Source organism: Lissotriton vulgaris, chromosome 10, assembly GCF_964263255.1.
Source record: "Lissotriton vulgaris chromosome 10, aLisVul1.2, whole genome shotgun sequence".
Classification (NCBI taxonomy): Eukaryota; Metazoa; Chordata; class Amphibia; order Caudata; family Salamandridae; genus Lissotriton; species Lissotriton vulgaris.
In genome coordinates this window covers 1,110,328,859-1,110,351,990 of record NC_141698.1, presented here as the reverse complement: position 1 = coordinate 1,110,351,990, position 23,132 = coordinate 1,110,328,859, and the positions used below count along the sequence as shown (strand labels likewise).

The 23,132-nt window shown below is 43.5% G+C and overlaps 1 protein-coding gene across 1 annotated transcript in view; it reads left to right on the top strand.

Moving 5' to 3' along the window:
• Positions 1–23,132, top strand: part of LOC147689409 (vomeronasal type-2 receptor 26-like) — a 230,272-nt gene that overhangs the window by 166,813 nt on the left and 40,327 nt on the right. The window contains exon 2 of the mRNA XM_086940089.1: positions 7,952–8,179. Within this exon, the coding sequence (XP_086796215.1) occupies positions 7,952–8,179 (228 nt within the window). The remainder of the gene's footprint in view (positions 1–7,951; positions 8,180–23,132) is intronic.

Below are 23,132 nucleotides of genomic sequence, written 5' to 3'. Positions count from 1 at the left end.
AGGAGTAGCGCTACGATACCCAGGAGGACAGAGGGGAGCAACCGGATCTGCACAAGTCAGGATGGTCACAGCTCTCTGAGGGGGAGGGGTCGACCTAATCTATCAGTGGGAGGCAGGCTCAGCTGGGAGGCGAGAGCGTGATTGGAGGGACGGGCTTGGACGTCACAACAAGCAAATGGCTCAACAATAACAACAACTTTACGCAGGGAGAGGTTGGGGCGAGCAGTGGAGCGCTATTACTAAAACAATTAATTTACAAATGAAATGGCTGAGTGGTGGACGCTGTGAGGAGGCATGCTAAACAGCACATCTGTAATACAAATGCCAGAATTGAAAACCCAGAGAGCTAAAAATGTTTGTAAATTACAACCGCACACATCCAACAAAGGAATTGAATTGAACACACATGAAAAAAAGATGAAATACCACAAAAAAAATACATTTTGTATTTTTAATCCAATGCCATCCATGGCCAAAATGATGTTTAAACTCGACAGACACCACAGAAACAGTTATTTGTTTCATGCACCCATGAGTAGTGCTGGGCCTAATGGTTGGAAAACCCATTGGCAGGGTAGGCTACATGTTGAATCATTTCAAATCAATATTTCAAATGTATTCAAAACATTGAGAAAATGTAGTGAACTGTGCTACATTTTTGCTGAATAAAAGAAGAAAAACAACAACCAGCAAGAAGACATGGCCACTACAAAGAAGGCATACAGCCTTATGGCAGAAGCACACTGGCTGCCTTCACAAAATGGCTGCCAGCCACAAGGCCAGGCCACATAACAAGCAATAAGCCTACAAAGGGAAGACAATGCAGGCCTATTGCAAAAGCACGTTGAATGCCTTCCCATAATGGCCGACAACTACATGGCCAGGCCTCCACAACAACTACTATGCAGGCCTATGTCAAAAGCACACAGGCTGCCTTCAAGAAAAGGCCGCCAGCCTCACGGCCATGCTACAACAACAATCAATAAGCCTACTAAGGGAATACAATGCAGGCCTGTGGCAAAAGCACACTGGCTGTCTTCACAAAATGGCTGCAAACCACATGGCCAGGTCACAACAACAAGCAATAAGCCTACAAAGGGAAGACAATGCAGGCCTATTACAAAAGCACACTGAATGCCTTCACATAATGGCCGGCAACTACATGGCCAGGCCTCCACAACAAGTAGCAATAAGCCAAGAGGAACAAAGGGAAGACATACAGGCCTATGGCAAAAGCACACTAATAACCTCCACTAAATGGCCACCAGCCACATGGTCACAACAACAACAACAAGCAGGAGGCCTGGAAAACAATTTACTCAAGCAGGCCTATAAGCACACAGACTTTACAAAATGGACCTCGGCCACATGGGGAAGCTCAGCCAAGGCAAATGATGGCCTACTATTACAAACACACTCACACACTGGCCAGACAAAGGAGGCATGCTAAACAACACATAATTAATGCAACAATGCCAAAAACAAAAATCCACAGTGCTAAAATGGTTTGCAAATTACAACCACACATATCCAACAAAGACATTTAATGTAACACACATAAAACGAAGGCGAAATACCACAAAAAACACATGTTGTAGTTTTTAATCAAATGCCATCCATAATGATGTTTAAATTCGACAGACACCACAAAAACAGTTATTTCATGCACCCATGAATAGCTCTAGTCCTACTGGCTGAGAAAGGCCTATTTTTGGCAGACTACTGGGTTACATAGTGAAATAAATAAATATTAAAAATTGATTTCAAAACATGGAGAAAATGTAGTGAACTGTGCAATGTGTTTCATTTATAAAAGAATACAAATTACTTACAAAGAAACAACTAGGCCCCTACTGAAACTACAGGCCACCCACCACAATATTTTTTTTTAAAACAATGAAAAGCACAAATAAATGTAGGTGCATGGCCCCAACCAAACACACAACACCAATTTTCCAACTACTTGTGAAATCCCAAATTCAAAGTCCTCAGGTCCAATGATATATTATGCAGCAGGCACAAAAGGTAGTCCTTACAGCTCCAAATCTAAATAAAAGGTGACCAGGAGATGGACAAAGCACTGGGAGGAGCCTGCTGGACCAGAACAGGGAGTCTGAGACTCAGAGGCACTTCCCTCCTCTAGAAAACAAAAGTAGAAAAAGAAAAAGCACTCCTTGCACAAAATGAATAGCCAATTGTCAATTTGAGGAGGTTTGATGCTGTTCGGGGAGTGACCCTTTTCCAGATTGTAGTTGTGGTAGACCCTGCACGTTCGGGATCGTGATCTTCACAAAACCCCCACCGGAACTCCGCTGACTCACTCTAATGACGTTTTCGCGATCGCAACCTCTGGTGGGACCCTGCAGCCGCCTAGCAAATCTCGTGGCACTCGCGAACTGCTCTGGAAATCGTGTCGACAAATGCAGGCACCCAGTAAGTCACTCCAGTCCGCGCAAAAACAAATTTGAGTTGCACAAACACAAAAGAACTCCACTCCGTTGTGGAGTGCAGAGTTTTCGGCAACTCCGCGTTTTACTCGAAACACGGAGTAGCCTAAACTCCACAAACTCAGCGAACGGAGCAGAGTTTTACACCCAGGCTTAATGAAAGACCCAAAGAAGGGTATTGACCACTCCTGGAAGTTGTGTCAAGACAAATTACTTGACGTTGTGGGCCCCCTTACCAAAATTATAGACCTATCTGAACAATCTAAGCAATCAGAGAACCCCTTCCCGGTGGACATCATAGCTGGTTGGGCGCAATTTGCAATGTGCCTTTTGGGCAATGCCAATTGTGCCTTGTTGGCTGAGAGGAAATGTTCCCTTCTTTTAAAAAAAGATCCAAAGCTATGAGAGCTCTCCTCATCTGAAGCGAAGGCCATAGCAAAAAGTAACTTGTTAAGGGACCCTTTCGTTAAGGAGCTCACCCAGCTTGATCGGGGACTGGACTTCACCTCACCTGGACCGTGCTCAGGTTATCGAGGCCCCGCTCTGTGAAGATAGAAGGCAGACACATGGGGGAAAATTAGGGCTATTGGTAAGAAGTCTCTTTATTTCCTCACTTCTATAAACCCATTAGTCACATGCTCATCCTCATCCACTTGGGGTTAAAATAAAGGGTAACTGACTGGTACCTTGTTCCACACATAAGGCACCACAACACGGCTTCATACAAAAAAACTAAGTGAGAAATGAACACCTTAGTCTACGGTGATATTCAGAAATAACCAATGCCCTGGTAAAATTCACCATAAAGGCTCTATCAACTTATTTACGAGTAATTTCTCAAGTGACACATAACCTCTATACCATATCAAACAGCTACTATATTCATCCCACTGTGTCAGAGGTTATTATTAGTTCTCTGCTCTAAATCACCCCACAATGCTTAAAAACTCGGTCAGGAGATCAACAAATGAAAACGGGCCATCCTACCTGACCTTCGTTGCCTCAAGACTATCCTGAGTCTTGGGGGAGGCGAAAAACGGCGTTTGTGGCACGTTTAAAAAGAAAAAGTCGGAGGGACTATTTTCTCTGCCGCAATCCTTACATTACACCACTCAGTTATATTCAATATCAATTGAAAAGTTATGTAAATAAATGTTATACAGAGTCAGTGCAAGTTTTAAACAAATGGCGCCTTACTTGGTACGAGAGTCCGTTGATTCCATTTGGGACTCCTGTAATGTTCGGTAAAAACTGCTGCGACCGTGCGGAAGTGTTGGACTACAAAGTGATGTCATCGTTATCATGTTTGCAGGTCCAACAAAACAAGCGTATTGCCATGACTCCAAATCAAACTCAAACGGCCTCCTATATCATTCCTCAGGCTCTATACATTCATAGAAGTGATAGATTGTTATAAAAATGTCGGGGCATAGTTGTAATTCCTATGTGCATTATCTATGTACCCTGCGGTACCGGTAAAACTACAGGATGACGTCATCGCAATGACGTTTGTAGTTCATTACCACAATAAACTTTATTCCACAAGCAGAGTGGAATCTGTCCATCATATACAAATTTGCCTCCTAGCTAGGAGGATAGCATAAAAAAGCAGCGATCCGACAGGGCCCCTAACACTATCTGCCAAGCCAAAAATGATCAAGGGTAAGTCGATGTTGATAGAACATCCCAGGGTGCTTGCCAGAAATGTTCAGGTACTGTCCCAGAAGAAAGCAAGGGCAGGACACTCTTTGAACATGTGAATATCAGAAGCTGAAGCCAGCCCACATTTCTTGCAGCAGACAGGTGAGCCTTCAGTGATTTTTTAAAGTTTTGTGGAGAAGGTAAGCCCTGTGGATGGTAAACAGGTAGTTCCTTTTTAGCCATGCCGGTTTTACTACCTCATATAGGATCTTACAGGAGTTCTGCCATAATGTATCACAGTCTTGCGCTGGTAAGGAACCTCCCCACTGTTCCTGGGCAAGTTGGAATTCACCGTCCACTGCTTCAGATATTGCTTGGGTACCAGAAGGAAACTTCTTTCTTCCCAGGGGGCTTAGTCACAAGCTGAAGTTCCAGGGAATTACCACATCCGAGAAAACTTCCACAAATTGTTTGTGAGTGGGAATGGGTCCAGCTTTCCAACTAAAGATATTTAAATCTAGAAAGGCCTGCACCAACCCTGTCCCTAAGTTGCCCCTATGAAACAAGGGTACCATCCGGGATCAAATCCCCCCAGACCGCTAGTCTGGCTTCCCTCAAGGGAATTGCCAGCCTATACCTCAAACACTCTGGAGCCCCAAGGGAGTCGCAGAGGGAAGCCAGGCTGGAGAAATAACCAAGTGCAGCTGAGCTCCTTAATTTTACCCATGTTTTGACTAAGCCCTGGAGAACCTTCAGCATAATTTTTTTTTTTTACTTTGGATCGCCAAATTTGAACAGAAAACCCTCCACTGATAAGTTAGCGCCCCTAAGCATAGCTAAAAACATCCCTCCCGCACCAGTATTATCAGGCATTTTTAGGAGCATGCGCAAGTGTGAAGGTTGGAAGGGCCAAGCATAAAGCTGGATATCTGGTAAAGCAAGTCCTCCCTTCTCTCTCCTGCACCTCAGTTTTTTCCAAACAATCCTGGATGATTTGTATGTTCAGACAAATGAGTTTATATCCCTCTGCAATTGGTCAATTGTGGATTTTTCAAAGTGGAGGGGAATGCAATGAAAGAGGAAAGTAATTTTCGGGAGTATTGACATCTTGACCAAATGAACTCTGCCGATAATGGATAAAGGGAGTAGGGCCCAAGATTTCATTAGCCTCTGACACTCCCTTACCATCATAGCCAAGTTGATCTCAGCGATCTTAGTGATGTCCTGAAGAATATTTATCCCCAAATACCTCATTTTGGAACTGGTCTGGTGCTGATGCTGGGTTGCTCCTAGATTCCAAACCATAATTTTGATCTTTGAGGCGTTGATTTCGTAACCTGAACCCAGACCAAATTCCTGAGCCTTCCTATGCCAAGGCTCCTATGATATCAGAAGGCATCTCTCAGTTCAGGGGTCTCCGAAGTCTTACTGGAATCAACAGCAAAGGAGAAGTCCCTAGTCTCAAAACCCGGTGTTGCTATCCTTTGATCAAATGCTTCCCATGGGTTTTCTCTTCTCTGTAGTTACAAAGTATCAGGTCTTCCCTTCTGCCACAAACTCGTACATTCAGGGGAAAACATCATATATTAAGGATCTTTCACTCTCAGCAGCCTCCCAGTCTTCCCTGAGGCCCCTAGCTCTCATTGTGCAGTTGTGGTGTGGCTGGGAATCACTCTTGTCATGGTCCACTCACCAAAATTGTGAAGGACATCTTGGTGGGCAGGATAATTACCCACAGCCACAGCCGGTCCGACACCCAGAGTCTGTTGTTAGTAGAACATGTTGAGACCTGTGAGCCCCGGGCTCTAAGATGTGTTTCCCCCAGTGGCGACTCCACCACTATGGCAGAGGAGCATCGCCCTACTACTTTTAATAAGTGCAAAGTAGAAACATAAAATGATAATAACTTTGAATTGTCATTTTATGCTTCGTGCTGCTCTAGTATGGGGCTGATCTGTTCTCAGAGCAGGGCAGGGGAGGAGTGGTTTGCCCACTCCTAAGCGCACATGAGGCCTCTCAAGCAGCCCAAAACAGTCATGCACACTTTCCCTGTTCTCCATGCAGGCTGTATTAAAGCCTGTGTGGAGAACATGCCCTTGCCCCCATTCCCTGGCTGAGTGTTGAAACAGACCAAATGTGATTGGTCAGTGGGGCCTGGCTGTGCTTCCTGTTCCTCGAGTTTGACCAGGAGATCAGGAGCAGGCCTGGGCGTAGTTAGCGGACTTTTGCTACGCAGAACTCTGTGAAGTGACAAAAAAACTCTGCAGAGTTCTGCAAGTGGCAGAGTGCAGTGCAAACTGCTGTTTAATCTTCCTGCCACTCAGGTAGAAATTCTACCCGAGCAGCAGCTCGCTCTCACTCCAATGCAATGCATTATACATGTATAGGTCCTCTAAAAGGCTAAACATGTGAACCCAGCCCTATGTTTTGTAAAGACTGTTTCTAGGCTCAACCTGCTGAGTAGACTCTAACTTCCAATTTCCTCCTTAAGTTGTATTTTTTCTCTTTTATGTCAGTGCTTTGAGGTATCCAACTGGGACTTGGTATTTCCTCAGAAAACCTCTAAATAAATAAATAAAATAAATACAGTAATAAGGAAGCCAATATCAAAATACCCGGGCGGTTACAGCAAGACCTACCCAGGTATTTTTTGAGACTTCACTCTGTGATCTAGCTCAGCCTTCTCTATGATGACCTCTGCATGAACACAACAGATTCTACCAATTTATGCTTCACCTCCCTCCTCAATGAGTAGTGCATGACCATAGACATAGACAAGTTGGGGACGATTTTCTAAGAAGTCATGTAACGCAGCACAATTCATCAGGACAACTTGCTGTGATACGTTGCATGACAGGGAGAGGGACAGCATTTTCCATATCTACTAAAAGAGGCTGCATTTCTGTTCACTCCCTGTGCTGGCACCAACCCAGGCACCCTCTCACCAAGCTGCAAGGCGGCCTGTATTAAGAGAAGGATTGTTTTTGTGCAGGAATGGACACCATGCTGCACAAAAGCAATCCTATAAGGTATTTTCTCTTCATATGTGCGCCACAGAATGCAGTACAAGTTGAATGAGTAAGCTATTTCTCATCATTACTTCTCACTTGGAAAGGCGTGTCATTTTGACAGTATCCCAGGTTCACTATTTTTGATTAAATCTGGGTTTGCATCAGTATCCATGGGTGGAAGCTTGGGAACACCCATGCTCCACCTTTGAAATGTTTTCACAAGGCAGTGATTTGGGATGCTGTGTTACTCTGGATTTACTAAGCCACGCAAAGCCATGCAAGGTGGCTTTGTGTGGCATAGTAAATCTCATTCCAGAGCTTTTGTTGCCTTGGGTCACCTGGCATGGCTCAAGGGGAACGTAAACCCTATTTAAATCTGCCAATTGGAACCAAGTCCTGCCACCCCTATCCTGGCACTGTCCACTGATGACTCCAGTTATTGCCATTCTGGCATGACCACCTCCTGCGACACTAAGTACTTCAATCGCACCAGTCTACTGAGTACCAGCACCCAACACCCTTTCAACAGGCACAGTGTGGTCTCTACCACTGAAGCAATCTTGATATTTCTACAGCACATTCACTGCCTCAAAGTAACACGGCTGCAGCTCTTCACTGCATTTTCTGTCTGCAGAACTACACCTGGGCAACTGCAGTTGTCATGTGCTGCATTGGGTTAGCTTCTTTATGACCTCTGACCCATCAAACGTTTATTATTCACAACCTCTTCTGCAAAAATGTTATGTCTATAAGTAGCAGCTAAGTCATGCCCTGCCCAATGCTATCGGTATTATTGCAGCTCATGGTTATTTGTTCGCTGTGTCCTCTTTGAATTTCTCTGTCTTCTTCCAGTTACATCATTACATACAGAATCTTCATTTTAAAACTTCCTCTGGTGATGAAATCTACTTTGATGATCGAGGGGACCCTCCCACTCGCTTTGACATTTTCAGTTGGGTTTTCTACAACTCCAGTTATGCTACAAGGATCAAAGTGGGAAGCTTCCAAATAAACCCTTCCGGGGAAGAACAGTTCGTCATTGATGACCGAGCCATTCATTGGCACCCTGACTTTAAACAGGTAATGGCTCCTGTCTGATTTGGGAACAAACTTGGAAAAAGGGTGAGAATCTTATGGATGTGAAAGGACAATCATTATCTAATGGAAAAGTAACTGGTGCCGCATTGACAGTCTGTATCAGCGGGTGAACCACAATAATCGAAGTTCGGCTGCCCCACTAAACTCTAACCCCCACATGCATCAAAGTATTTTGGAATCGCAAACGGTGCGATTCCTTAAAATCGGCCGTTTGCGACTCCATAATAGCTTTTTGGAATGCATCATTCAATTTTAGAATTTGCATCATTTTTGCGATTTCTAAAATTGCATTTGCTTTTAAGAAATCGCAAATATGCGATTTCTTAAAAGCAATGCATGAATATTTTTCAAATTGTGAATTCGCAATTAGGGGGTTAAATTTACCGAGTGGTTGAACCACTCGGTAAATTTGGAAAAAGGTGTAAAAATGCTTAAAAAAGCTTTTTTTAAGCAGTCATGTTACGGACACACATGTCCTTAGGACATGTGTGTGTGTAACATGATGCGAAAAATACATTTCAGGGGTGCAGGGGGGGGTCCACTGGACCCCCCCCTGCATCCATGAAATGCATTAACAAATTGCGATTTTCAAAATGAAAATCGCAATTTGTTAAAGCCTTCCCATTGATCCCTATGGGCCTTTTGGCCCTTAGGAAACAATGGGAAGTGCGAATTCGCACTTTGGAATTCGCATAATATTTGAGAATCGGTAAAAATTGCGATTTTTACCGATTCTCAAATATTTTGCACAAATGTACATGCATCCCATTTTGCATTTCCTAATTTGCGATTCCCTAGAAATCACAAATTAGGAAGTGCAAAATGAAACAATGATGCATGTGGGGGTATGGGGCTTATGTACTAGTTTTTTACGAAGGGCAACATAGCAAGTCACTTTGCAGCGCTACTCTGCATCAAAAGAAAAGGGCAGGAATGCGTCATATCTCTGAGATACGGTGCATTCCTGGGCCTTCTCACTGCGCTGGTGCACAATGGACTGCCCAGCGCCAGTGCAGACACCCTTGCACCATGTGAAAGGGTGCCTGCATTGTAGGAATTATTGTTTTTGTGTAGAAAGGGACACCTTCCCTCATAAAAACAATGTAATTTTCCTCCAATGTGTGCTGAAAAATGTAGCAAACAAAGAGGAAAAAATGAGGAGAAATGAAGTTATTTCTTCTTGCGCATTCTCAGGATTATAAGTCCTTGTAAATCTGGGAACGCGTCAAAATCCATGGGTGTGGAGTGGGAGCACCCACGCGCTGCCCATGGGATGCCTCTTTGGCCCATTGAATGCGCTGCTTTGCTTTACTCATATCTACAAGGACATGAAAAGCCATGTAAAGTGGCTTTGCGTGGCCTCGTAGATATGGGTCAGCACTCTGCGCTGCATCAAAAAAAGTGTTCCTGGCTCATTTAGAGGTGGAATAATGTGGGGTTTCCACCACAGAGCCTAAATTGGCTAAGATAACAGAAACCTTCACCCTAACAGCTTGTCTTCCACTTGACCACTAGCTTACAGTACAAGATGCAAGTGCTGTCCTGAGCAGAACGAAAGACAACACATATCTCTGGGTTACAATGTCAGGCTAGGCAACCCTTGGCAGGGAATTGTTTAATGACGCCCAAACTCAAGGACAATGTTGAAAGTGGTGTTTTCTGGTTGGCTGAGACAAAAATCCAGCCATACAGAATCCACGACCCCTGTTAAAGGGCAGGTGATTACACTCACTGTATAGTCTGTGCTCACCCTTGGGTAGCTTGGCACTGAGCAGTCAGGCTTACCACAGAGGCATTGTGTAAAGCATTGGCACAGTAATCACTAACGATAAATACCCCATGAGGTACAAAAGAGATTTCAAATATGACGTATGTAAAAAATCGTTTGTATTCAGCACATGTATATAATCAATGCAAAATCAATGTTGTGTACTTTTGGGCACAAATCACACTTAGAATTATTATGAGGAATTCTAGGACCACTTGTGTTGTGATAACATCAAGAATATTTAAACTGGGGACAATTCCTAATCTAACCCCCCCACACAGTCCACAGCTCCCTTAACCTCTTGGGTGCCCATGACGAGCTCAGCTCGTCATGCCGCACGGTGGCGCTGTGCTCATGACGAGTTGAGCTCGTCATGACCGTTGCGGAACGCCCACGCAGGGATAATTCCCCTGCTGTGCTGGGCGTTCCATTGGAACGGGCGTAGTCATGACTAGCTCAGCTCGTCATGAGTACAGCACCACTATGCTGCATGCCAAGCCGAGCTCGTCATGAGCACAGCGGCGATGCGTGCACCCCGTTCCCCAGGGCACCATGGGGGAATTAGCCCCATGTCAAAGGGGTTAAGCAGCACAAAGTGCTATACACCTAAGACCCACACCAACAATCCTTATAATTTAATCCCACACAGTTATAGGGGGCACCCTAGGTCACAGCGAAATCAGAAACATGTATATTTAGGAGGAAATTAGACCACTTTTTAGCAGTACCTCTGGACGGGGCCATGCAGGTACAACTATTGCTAAATGCAAAGTGCTTTTGGTATGAAATCAATGCAGAAAACCGTACTGCTGGCCAATGGTGTGAAACACCGACAGTACAAACACTGTCACTTCCACAGACACTCAATCCGTACCGCTAACACGGTGCATCTCATACCAGTCAGTCTGTATGGAACATTCTTACACGCATACACACTCAGCATCCTAATGCAGTGCATTGATTTTCAGCAGGTCAACTGATACACTCTGCGGACCCAACGGCCCTAACCTCCCTCCACCCTACAGTTTACCCTGACTGTCTTAATACCCTGGATGGAAGATCCCCAGATCCCATTCAGAATGGGATCGCAGGAACAGGTGAAGAAAGTGACAAGTATAATTAGGAGTTAGACACAAACAACAGGGGTTTGGCCTCCACTCAGTAAGTCACCCACAGGTCTCAAAACAGAAAGGAGTCATGCAGTCTCTTGACCTGCTTCTGAGCTGTCTCAGAAGCGTTGCTCCGGCCCAGTTAATCCTTCTCACTACTACCTGGTGCCATGATGTCTTTGGGAGATGCCAGGTGAGAAGAGGGCAGTTGGTCTGCTGAGATGAGAGTCAGGAAGGAAGCAACAATGAATGGGGAAATACGCAGGGAGCCTCTCGGATGCAGAAGGCATCCCCTCAGGTACATGTTGATCTGTGTCATACCCAGGCAGTCTGGGCACAAGGTCTGATGCTATGTTGGTATGAGTCACACCAGACACTGCAGATCACACACACACAAAGAGTTGCATATTCTGTACCTCCCTTGAAATGAGGCACAATGACCAGTTCACTTTGATATGGGTTGCACCAGGCAATTCTGGTCACACAAAACAAAGACTCTTAAATTCTGCACCAACCTGTAAATGAGGCATAACGTCCGGTGCACATTGATTTGGGTTATGCCAGACCAGCCTTGTCACACACAAAGGCGCAAATGCAGCAGAACAACACGAGGTAGAATGAGACCCTACTATGGCTACACACCGACCTCCGTGGGTCACACCTATGAATCGAACACTGTGTGTAATGAGCAGGCAGTCACAGTGACGCGCAAGAGTGATGTGGCCATACAAAAGAAATGGGCCACATAGGGTTCTGCAACAGGTGGACGCTTATGAATGTTGTGGTCCCTGCAGCACCAGTAGTTATACTGAAGGGTGTCTTTGAAGTTGGGAGTGGTTCATGGGGTTTCCATTTGAACCACAGATGTCCCCCCTAGAAATCAGGCCTGTCTTCAATGAGGCAGTGGAATGCAGATGCTTTAATCTTTAGTGGGGCCATGATCTGACCCCTAGAGGCTAAGTGTCACAACTTACCCTACCAATCTATTCCAATCTGCCCTGAAATGGCAGAGGTCTGTTATTCCGGGGCAGGTCCATGGTTTATATAGCTGTCTCTGGGGAATGTGCATATGTGTTCCCCTGGCCTCCGGTAATTGATTGGAGCCTGGCCCCAAGACACACAAATAGTTTTAGAACATTGAAATGCCCATATTCTATAAGTGGGATTTCTAAGCAAGCTATGCCTAAGTCAGCTTTGGAAAGGGTTTGGCATGGTGAATCCATTGATAGGAAACAGACATGCGATTGCAGGTTGGACACATAGACCCTGGTACAATCAGTGCCAGTGGCCTCACAGAAGCCAGTAATGGCAGACTGGATATGGGTTTACCCATTCTGGGTGCAAGTGCTCACCCACAGGCCTGCAATGGTAGGTTGGACATGTAGTCAAGGGCACCATGGGTGCAAGTGTGCATGCACAAGCCTGAAAGAGCAGTCTGGACACATAGTCAGGAGCAGCATAGTTGCAAGCGCGCACACATAAGTCTGCAAGACAGGTGGGATATGTAGTCCCTAGCACCATCAGTGCAAGCGCGCACACACAAGCCTGCCAGTCAGGTGGAACATGTAGTTCCCGGTACCATTGGTGCGAGTCTGACATTCAAGTCCACATGGGCATTCAGTACACATAGCCCCTAGCACCATAGGTGCTGGTGTGCATGCACAAGTATGCAATGGCAGACCAGACATTGGTTTACCCACTACCGGGCAAGTGTGCTCACACAGGCCTGCGATAGCAGGCCGGATACCTAGTCACTAACACTAAGGGTGCAAGTGCTCACACTCACGTTGGAATATCAACGTCATAGGCATGCACATATCTGCCTGCAATGGCAGTCTAGATACCTATGTAAGTGTACACCCATAAACTTGCGGTGGCAGACTGGACACATATTCAAACCAGTACAAGGACCCATGCACACGCCAAGGCTAGCAATGAGAAAAATAGCCCCCTTCCACAAATCAGGAACGGGGGCACCCTCTGCAAGACCATTTTCTAGCAGTGTTATATCCCTGCAGCACTTTTCTCTATCATGTAAAAAAAAACATCTGCGGGAATACTATCGATACCCCGGGATCTTCCCCCCGTGTTGGCTTGCAGAGCAAACATTACTTCTAAGGGTTCAAATACTAGGCTCCTCTGGTTGCTAGGTACCTTTAGTGGATACTCAGGAATCCCGGCATCATGTAATGAATAATGTTTCAAAAAATATTTTACCCATTGTTTGGGGGCTACATGATTTTCTGGTTGCTGAGGATGTGTCACACTACCCCATTTTACAAGTGCCCAAAGATTTTGCAGGTTGCTTCTTGTGCAAGCTGCCTATGATTCCTGCCACGTGTGGAAAGGCGCTCGCACTTTCACACTGTCTGTAGAGTGAGAACGAGCCCAGGTCTTAAGGACATGAAAGAGCATTGGCAACACCTCAGGAGTATCCCGTGGGCATTCAAACTCCAAGACAGAGGAATATCCGGGCAGGAGATCCTTACTACCTGTACGGAGGACAGCCATCTTTCCCCTCCCTGCTTTCAGCAAGCCACCCTCTTGTTCCTCAGGGCTTCACTGGGGGAAGCTCTCATTGTATTAGAAGGCATACTCAGAATTGGGTGAGGTGTGAGTGATGCAAACCTAAGCAGGGGTGCAATGGTGCCCCACATGCCTGCGCTGGCAGGCCGAATACATGGTTGACAGGGTATCCAGTGAGTGGCACAATAGGGGCTGAGTCCCACTACTAGCCAGTGTTGTGCCTGCCATGGGTATGTGAGGTACATCTTTATGGGGTATGCATAGGTACGGCACTAAAACCAACCACGTACACACCACTTCCTGGTACATGCAGGAAGGATGCGCAATTCTTCCCTCTGCAGTAGAGCTGGAAGGTGCCCAGAGTCCTAAGGTCAGGCAGAAAGATACAGAAAAAGCTAGCAGGAAAAAGCAAAAAGCTTTAAAATATTTCCCCTAAGAAGGACCATGTCCAACAGAAAAAAATCCTTACATTCCAGGACCATTGACTTTTTGTTACTCAAGAAAAAACCACCATCATCATCATCGTCATCATCACCATCATTATCATCATCATCATCATCATCATCATCATTATAACTTTATTTCGATATCCAGGATCATAAAAGTACAACATACATTAAAAAAACATAAAATCACAATCATAATGAATGTCATCAGAGATGAGAAAAATTTATACATTGATTAAAAGCTCATTATCATAGAAGCTAAACTCCAAATATACATAACACTATGAGATTATAAACATATTGACTGCGTGCTTGATACATCTTCAAAGAGAAATTTTGGACCACAGAGAGTGCAAGTGCTCATTAAATACATTATGAAATAAAGGAATAATCAAAATAATTGGTTGAGGGTATTGGTGCTGAGCATAGTTCTACATAGGGTTACACAACATTGAGGTAAAATTTAGGATCACAAGTGCCACAATTGACAATCCTGATACTGCCATTCTAGGACATGGGCTGGCTTGTGTCTATGGGTTACTTTACCCTAAATTGCGAGATTTGCACATTTGTGATAGAGTGCTATATCAGATAGGACATACAATCTCATAATGCATTAATCACAAAATGGTTAAAAGACAAAAGAACATTTAAACCATGAGTGGGTTTACTCCCACCATCATGACGCTCTCTTTTTTGTGGGGCCGGCACTTTGCCATTTCCTAAACTGCTACTGCTTGTACTACGCCAGATCCAAGCTGACATTAGAAATCTGGAAATTGAAGAATCCATCAGTCTACTCGTGCCAGTGCTGAGAGTTCTATATGTCTCCATATCGCCAGATCTGCTAATATACGGTGCTCTTCAGCTCCCTCAAAAAGCTTCCTAGCACCAACACTGGCATCCTTGTGCCATGCTGCAAGAAAACCTGCGTTAGGGGCACAGTTGTTTTTTCTGCAGAAAGGTATACCGTCCTGCACAAAACAATCTTGTAATGCAATTTCAACTTCCTATTTGTGATGGAGAATGCATCGCGCATAGGAAGAGAAAGTTAAGAGGCGAGATTAATGTATATCCAGTTATTACTCCTCACTGCGGAAGGGGTAGCATTTCTAACTGGAGTAAATCTGGGAATGCGCCAAAATCCATAGGCAGATGTGTGGGAGCACCTATACTCCACCCATTGAATGCCTCCCAGGTGCAGTGTAGTCCAACGCAGCATGAGGGGCGTTATTGTTTACATTTAGTTTACCACGCCACGCAAGGGGATCGGCCATCGAGTGGCTTAGTAAATACCAACTAACATTTTGTGTCGCGGTTCCATCAAAAAAGTGGTGCAACCACAACACAACGTTATTGTAAATCTGGGCCATAGTGCAGTCACTTCCACCACAGCAGCTACATGAGGTCTATGACAGCATCTGCAGAGAGGACTCCAACTTCCTGAACAGCAGACTACAATAACATCCAGGGTGCCGAGGAGGCTGGCATTCACAGACTGTCAAAAGCCACATTGATCCGCAGGATTATCCGCTTGAGGTAGAAGCATTTACTGCTGAAAGACAATGAATAAGACATCAAGTGCTGCATGTACCTATTAGCAATGATATTAATTGGAATTAAAATGTATTTGCTCATCACTCTAATCTTTGCTAGTGCTTAAAGTTAGCACCGTCTAATGAGAATGGAGGGCTGTCATCATCTCTTTTGCTTGTAAACGCACATATCCCCCTTGGGAAGTCTCATGATATCTTAGTTGATTCCATGCTTTCATTTGTTCATAGCATTAGTATTCTGGAGCAATGCCCTTTGGGTAATTATTGTGAGGGACTTCTACTGTAAAGTTTCGAATTCTGGCTGCATGACCTTTAGTTTCACGAAATTTAAGACGTGTGGTGCATTCTGACGGTGTTTTACCTGAAAAGGTTAGATCAGACAGGCAGAATTTACATTTCCAGAAAAGCCTGAATAACAAAAATTAATTTTTTTAAACAGCAGTTTTTTCAAAGACTTTTCATCACTTTTCACTCCCCTCGAGGGCAATCCCTAATTGATTATATGTTGGTATCCCATCAAATGTTTGCAGTGTGTACACAATTGGAGGTATTTGGGACTGATTTAAGTGGCCCTGGTGTTTTTTCAGTGTCTATTGATTTAGATTCCTGGAACTCTGAGAAAGACATTGTAGTATAACAAATCTAATGGGTGCACTTTCTGGTCCTGGGACACCATAAGGAACCTGGGCCAAAGTATTTACACAGAAAGCCAGGGCCCCCCTGGCTTTTCATTAGATGGCCCTGTCTCCTGGTTCGAAAAGAAGTTGACCTTTTTTCAAACATTTGGGAGTAAAGATAGAGGTAAAAATGTCAGAAAACAATGTAAATTATCCTTGATTCTGAAGCGGAGGAAAATCAAGTTGCTTAAGTGTATGCGACCTAGACTGAAGGTGTCTTAACAAAGGAAGGAGGAGGATTGGAAATTGATCAATCTGAGGGAAGCTGCTACTTCAATTAATTCTCATAAATATTTAAGTAGCAGTGTTAAAGGACTCTATGAGCACAACAGCTTTATTGTACAATTCAAGTAACACTGCGACAGAAGAAAATAACAATTCCAGCTCCTTGTCCCTCTTCCAACCGCCACCCATCGAATCTTTTTCCCCGCATTCTCTTTCCATTGGAACCTCCACACTCTAAATAGAATTTGCGAAGCCCCAACACATCCTTCCCGTTATAAACATAGTACAATGTTAACACATAGCATTACAGTGCAATGGGCTGACAGGTATCAATTAAAAGCAAGCAATACATTTAATACTTTCCACAATAATTTGATACCGCTAAGGAAATAATAATTAACTATATACAAAGGGTGGTACCCTCCCAGAAGTACCCCATGAAAAAATCTTGTAATTTATTGGGTAGATTCCTTCTTCTAGTAGACACCGTCCTGCTCACACCCATTTTTGCAGCTTAAACACACTTTGTGCCATCACTCAGCTCAACCCTCTGATATCCACCAACATCATGAGCAATGCCAAATTTGTCCTTATTCCACCACTTGCCATCCTTCAATTTGACAGCACACCTCTTCACCACCACCACTTTATTGAGTGATGAAAACTTAGAAACTCCTTTGGCAATAGCCCTATGAATTTTCCTTCGCACAAAATTGCCCACTTTTACCCTTGACATCCGTCCAAATTTTACAGTATACTTCTTCTGTGCTTGCACTCTTTTCCTTCCTACATCTTCCAATGTTTCCTCGGAAACTGAAAATTCTCCCATCCACTGTCTTATCATTTTAGATGCAGGAGCTCTTCCCTCAGCAATGCAAAAGGTGACACCTCCGTATCAGTGCTAGCAGTGATGCAAACGGCCCACAATAATTTACTTAGCTCAGCCTTACAATTAAATCGCTTCAATTTTGATAACTGAATATTCTCTTTTAGAGGTCAGTTGAATCTTTCCACCAGGCCTTTGCTCCTGGGATTGTATAAGGGAATTCACGTGTGCTTGATTTAAAAAAAAAAATTAAAACTCAGCAAATTGAGATGACGTAAACTGGCAACCATTGTATGACAGGATCTCATCAGGTATTACTTTCTTCTCAAGAAGAGAATACAAAAACTCACTAATCTTGGAATAATTAGGAGATTTCACAAAGTTAACCTCAGGCCAACGACTATAAAAGTACACCACAACAATGCCATACTCCAGCATCCCCTTGGTTAAAACCATAGGACCTATAAAACCAATTGCTAACTTGCTCCAAGCCTTACATGGAACTTCTACTGATTCCACCGGACTGGAAACAATAACTTGAGATTATTCACTGGTGGCACAACTAATGCAGTTCCACACATTTGTCCAATCCTGGCCACCAAAAATTCTCCTGTATCCTTTTCTGCATAGCTCGCATACCTATGTGTCCCTCATGGGCAAGTGCCATAATCTTACACCTCATTCCCTCAGGCGCCTCCAACACACTTGAACGGAACACCAGACCATTAACTATGGACAATTCTTCAAAAAGCATGCTTGAACACATCACTCTTCACCCCTTCGGATTTCACATCTTCTAATAATGTCCGACTTGACTTCCTTCAATTGCTCATCCAGCTCACATAAGCTCCTGGAGGCAAAAGCCACCACTTCATCCTTGCCATTCCTGCGTTGCAAAAGTAGAGCACCTAAACGCAACTTAATGGCATCGGTCATAATGATACTTTCATCGTGAGTATCAAATGGTTTTGACAGTATTGCACCCTTCACACTACACAAATTGAACGTTCTTTTTGAGTAAGTTGTGCATGGTAAATGTTTTTTTCAGCACACTTGGGAATAAACCTGGTAAATAATTTAATTAGACCTAAAAAGAACCCCAATTGATCCTTGTTCTGAGGAGGTTTAAATTTACGAATGGCATCCACCAATTTGTCCTTGGGTTCTACCTCCTTTGCAGACAGCTTATAATTTAAGTAATCAATGCTGAGAGAGTTGAATTTGCACTTGTCCTCATTCAGTATCACCCCCTTTTCTCTTAAGATAGATAACACTTGCCTCACTCTGCCGTCATGTTGTTCCTGATCCTTGCCAAATACTAGGACATCATTGTAAAAATGTGATGAGCCCTTCCAAACCCTTGAATAATTTCTCCACCACTCTCTGAAAGACAGCAGAGACATAAGCTCACCATCCTGTGATTCTGGGCAAATCACTTAATCTCCCCTTGCCTAACAAAAATGAATGTGTTTTTCTGTAACAAAACTGGTGCTCATGTAAAGCGCTCTGATACCCGATGTCTCGGGTCTAGTTTGTGCTATATTAAATACTAATAAATAAATGAATAAATAAGCCAATCCAAATGGCATACACTTGAAACAGAATAAACCTACCGGGGTTATGAAAGAAGTGAGATGCCTAGAGCTGGAATGTAAATCAATTTGATGATATGCTGAAATCATATCGAGTAAACTAAAAATGTTGCCCCCTTTCAAGGTAGATACCAAAGCAATAGGGGAAACCCAGCCTGAGCATTCTATAGGTTTAAAGCCACCTTCATCACACAACTTCTGTAACTCCCTCTTTAATTCAACCTGCAAGGCTAAAGGTACTCTACTAACTTCATGAACAATGGGGCACGCACACTCCTTAACTATTATCTTATGTGTGAATCCCTTCAATTTACCTAACCTCTGTTGAAAAATTTCCGGAAATTCATCCTTCCATGAATTCTTCTCCCCCACAGGAAGAATTGGGAAATATTAATTCCTTAAAACCACTTGAGCAGGATTATTGGGATCTAACAATATTCCTAGATTTTTCTGATCATGCCAGCCTAATAAACAAGCATACCGTGGCAATATATACCACACCATCTGAACTGCTATTTTTGAATTTAAACTCTGCATTGAACTCCCCTACTACATCGGCGAATGTTTGAGTCTTTTAAAGGACAACTTCTGAATGTGTTATGCCATATATTTTCACTCAACAGAGTAAATGGCGATCCTGAGTCTGCCATGACCTTCACATCAATTCCATATCATTCTCAGAAACCCATACATATTTACACAATTTACATCGTTAACTCCTAACACCTCTCCTTCTTCGCTCGTGGAACTATCATCCTCACCTGGTTTGTTTGGCCTTGCATCATGGATTTTGCTCAGTTGCAGTCTACCTGACCTGCAAACTGTCACAAAATGCCCCTTATGCATGCACTTAACATACATGCGATCCTTGGCAGGGCACACATTAGCACTCCCAAGGTACTACCACATCTAAAAAATTCTAATTGTCTGTAGTACTATCTTTTGTTTGTCTTGTCAGATGATCTTCCTTTATCCTCCTTGACTTTTCCTTTCTTAAGTTTCGGCTTCACCACTAAGGCGTCCTGAGACTTTGCTTCTGTTAAGTCATTTGATTTATGAATTAAGTTGTAATTGGAATTCTAGAAGCTATTTCAACAGCCTTAGCTAATGTAAGATTTGTTTTAGATAATAGCGCTTCCTGAATGTTTTTGTTATTGGTCTTTTCAACCAGTTGATCTCTTATTTTCTCCTCTTCAAGATGTCTGCACTCACACAAAACCACCAGAATCCTTAGGGCGCCCACATAACTAGCAGCAGATTCTCTTGAAATTCGTGTTTTTCTGTGAAATTTATGTTGTTCCATAAGAACATTCTTCCAAGCTTTGAACCTCACATCCAAGGATTTGATAGCCAATGCACACTTATCAATAACTCCATCCCCCTCACCTTCTTCCTCAAGAAAAAGACCAGCTTCCTTAGGAATGTGATTTAAAATTGTCTGACCTTCTGAGCCTAAACAGTGATGGAGACTCGCAAATTTCTTTTTATGGGTGAAGGAATCTCTTTCCCAAGCATCGAAGTAGGCTTCAAACACTTCCTTCCACTGTTCCCAATATAGTTCAGGGGTTGTGACTTGGAGAGAAATCTGGTGGAAGAACCAAGGAATGATGCTTTATGATGCTGATGGCCAAGGTTAACAGAAGAACCAAGCACAGCTTACTGAGCTCAGAACTAAAAACCCAAAATACAATTTATTAAGAAAAACGTGCCAGTCACTGTGTAATATAACGGAGAAAAATGTGCCAGTCACTGTGTGATATATTGGAGGAAAATGTGCCAGTCACTGTGTGATATATGGGTGAAAAATGTGGCAGGCACTGTGTAATATATAGAATATTATATAATATGTGGCACTTGCAGACGCTGAATAAGTACTTTGTAATACACTATCGCTAAGCAAGACCGGTGTGCCCGTCACCGTGGGCCAGGCTTTACTGTAACACAAGAGAATTCTTGAATTACACGCAATAGCAAAACAGTGTGCGTGCCACTGCAAATATTCCATGTAGTTTACAATGAAAACATTTGACAAGCATAAATAGCGTGCGTATCACTGAAAATTCCAATATTATGACACTTACAAACCAATGGTGATGCGCACTTGCACGACTGAGCCTCGCAGTGTCGATGCAGTGAGAAGCGCTCCTGCGACGCGTGCGTGGAGCAGGAAGTGGAGCAGCTGCTGTCCGCTGGTGTCAGGCACCAACACACAGGCACAACTCTGTGAGTACAACAACTTTATTGTACAAGTGTCCCTCTTGTCTCCTTTTCCCCGCACTCTAAGCAGAATGCGAAGACCCCAAACAGTGGCCAGTCTGTGCTTCGAGCCGAAGCAGGTTCACTGGAAATATCCGGCCCGCATTCCCGCGAGGAGAATGAGGGATTTGATAAGGGTGCAAAAACTCCAGGTGTTGGGGGCCCCGATGAACGAATTAAACAGGAAGCCTCCTTATGGGCTATCTCATTACGCTCGAGTACTGTATCTGTCCGGTGATATTCCATCTTCTTGCAAGGGAAGTATTGTGGTACTCTTATATAGAAGGGATTCACAAGCCTCTCCTGCGAGCTATAGACAAATCGCCCTTCTGGATGCGACTGGCAAGTTATGTGTCAAAAGTATAATATGTCACCTTCAGGAATGGGAATTTGACAATAAGCGCATACCTGCTGAGCAGGCTGGCTTTCGTAAGAATTGTGTAACCCTTGATAATATCACAGCCCTCCAAACCCTGGTCAAAAAGTATCCCTTGGCAAGGGGAATGACCCATGTACTCTGCCTTTATTGATTTCTCCACAGAGTATGACAGGGGTGACCGAGGGATGCTGTGGACAAAATTGTCGCATTAGGGATTCCAGATCATCTTCGGATGGTTAATAATTGCCTTGAACTCTTCTACTTGGACCCAGGTCCTGATGGGAGGGAACCAGGGTTTGTCCCGTGTGGCAATGCATAATGGTCTAAAGCAGAGGTGCCCGCTCAAGCCTCTTCTTACCTCACTCTATGATTTGACATGTAGAGTTGGCCAAAGGGGGATCCATATAAATTAGGTTTAATGAATGTCAGTCTTCTTTATGCTAACAATGTTATTTTGCTGGACTTAACCCCCATAGGCCTCCATAGACACCTCTGTGTGTTGCAGAAATATGCAGAAGAACACTTTCTAAAAATAAACATTTCTAATAGTAAAGTCATTATTTTTAGAACTAAGGGGTGCAGAATCAGTAAAAACTTCAATTGGTCCCTGGGGAATGCCAAGGTGGGAGTGGTGCAGGTTTATCCATACATTGGCAACATTTTCTCAAGTAAATGTTTAAACAAAGATCATATAAAACACTGTAAAAATAAGGTGTTGTCCAGGCTTCTGCTATGCACAGATTGCACAAGTGCTGTGGGCAATGGCACTTCACACAAGTCCTCTCAGTTTATAAGACAAAAATACCGCCATCGCTGAGTTATCCCTGGGTAGTGATGGACGAGCGGCACTGATGCTTCTTTGAGTAAGTGGAAGGGCGCACAGGTAACCTGAATTTTTTCACGTCTCCATTTGCCCAGGGCTCGAATTTGGGCTACCTTCTACAATCCTGCTTGCTATGGCAGCCGTCCTGAGGTGGGGATGAGTCTACTGGGTTGTGAAATGGATTCTATCCAAGCTGCACTAAAGCTTGACATCTTTCATAGCTTGAAGGGAAGAAGCACAGTTTATTCTAATTATATAACATCTCTGTAAATGTTTCAGATTAGCCAGATGGGGTTGTCCTCTTCCAAAATCTTTTATTAAAAAATGTGGTTTAAAAATCGTTCTATGCAGTGAGTCGAAAAGGGGATATTCTGTTCTGTAACAGCATGTAAGGAATGAAATTATAATAGTGAGGAGCATCTGTAAAAAAAATATATATATATATATTTTATGGCAGCATAACATTTCTTCAATAAATCAAACTTAAAAAATATATATATTTTATGGCAGCATAACATAACTACGTCCGTTGAGGCTTACCAGTGTCAATTGGCACCCCCCCCCCTCCTGAAATGGTTTGCACAAAAATGTAACTTTTTTTAAAGTGTGTTTTACATTTTGTAATAATGTTAGTGATTACTCTCTTACTCTCTGCCTTTTATTTGAATTGCTAAGGACAGTAAATGTTTTTATGCTCATCATAAACTTAATTATTACTTTACATGTTGTGTTAAGCTGGATGCTCGACAGAT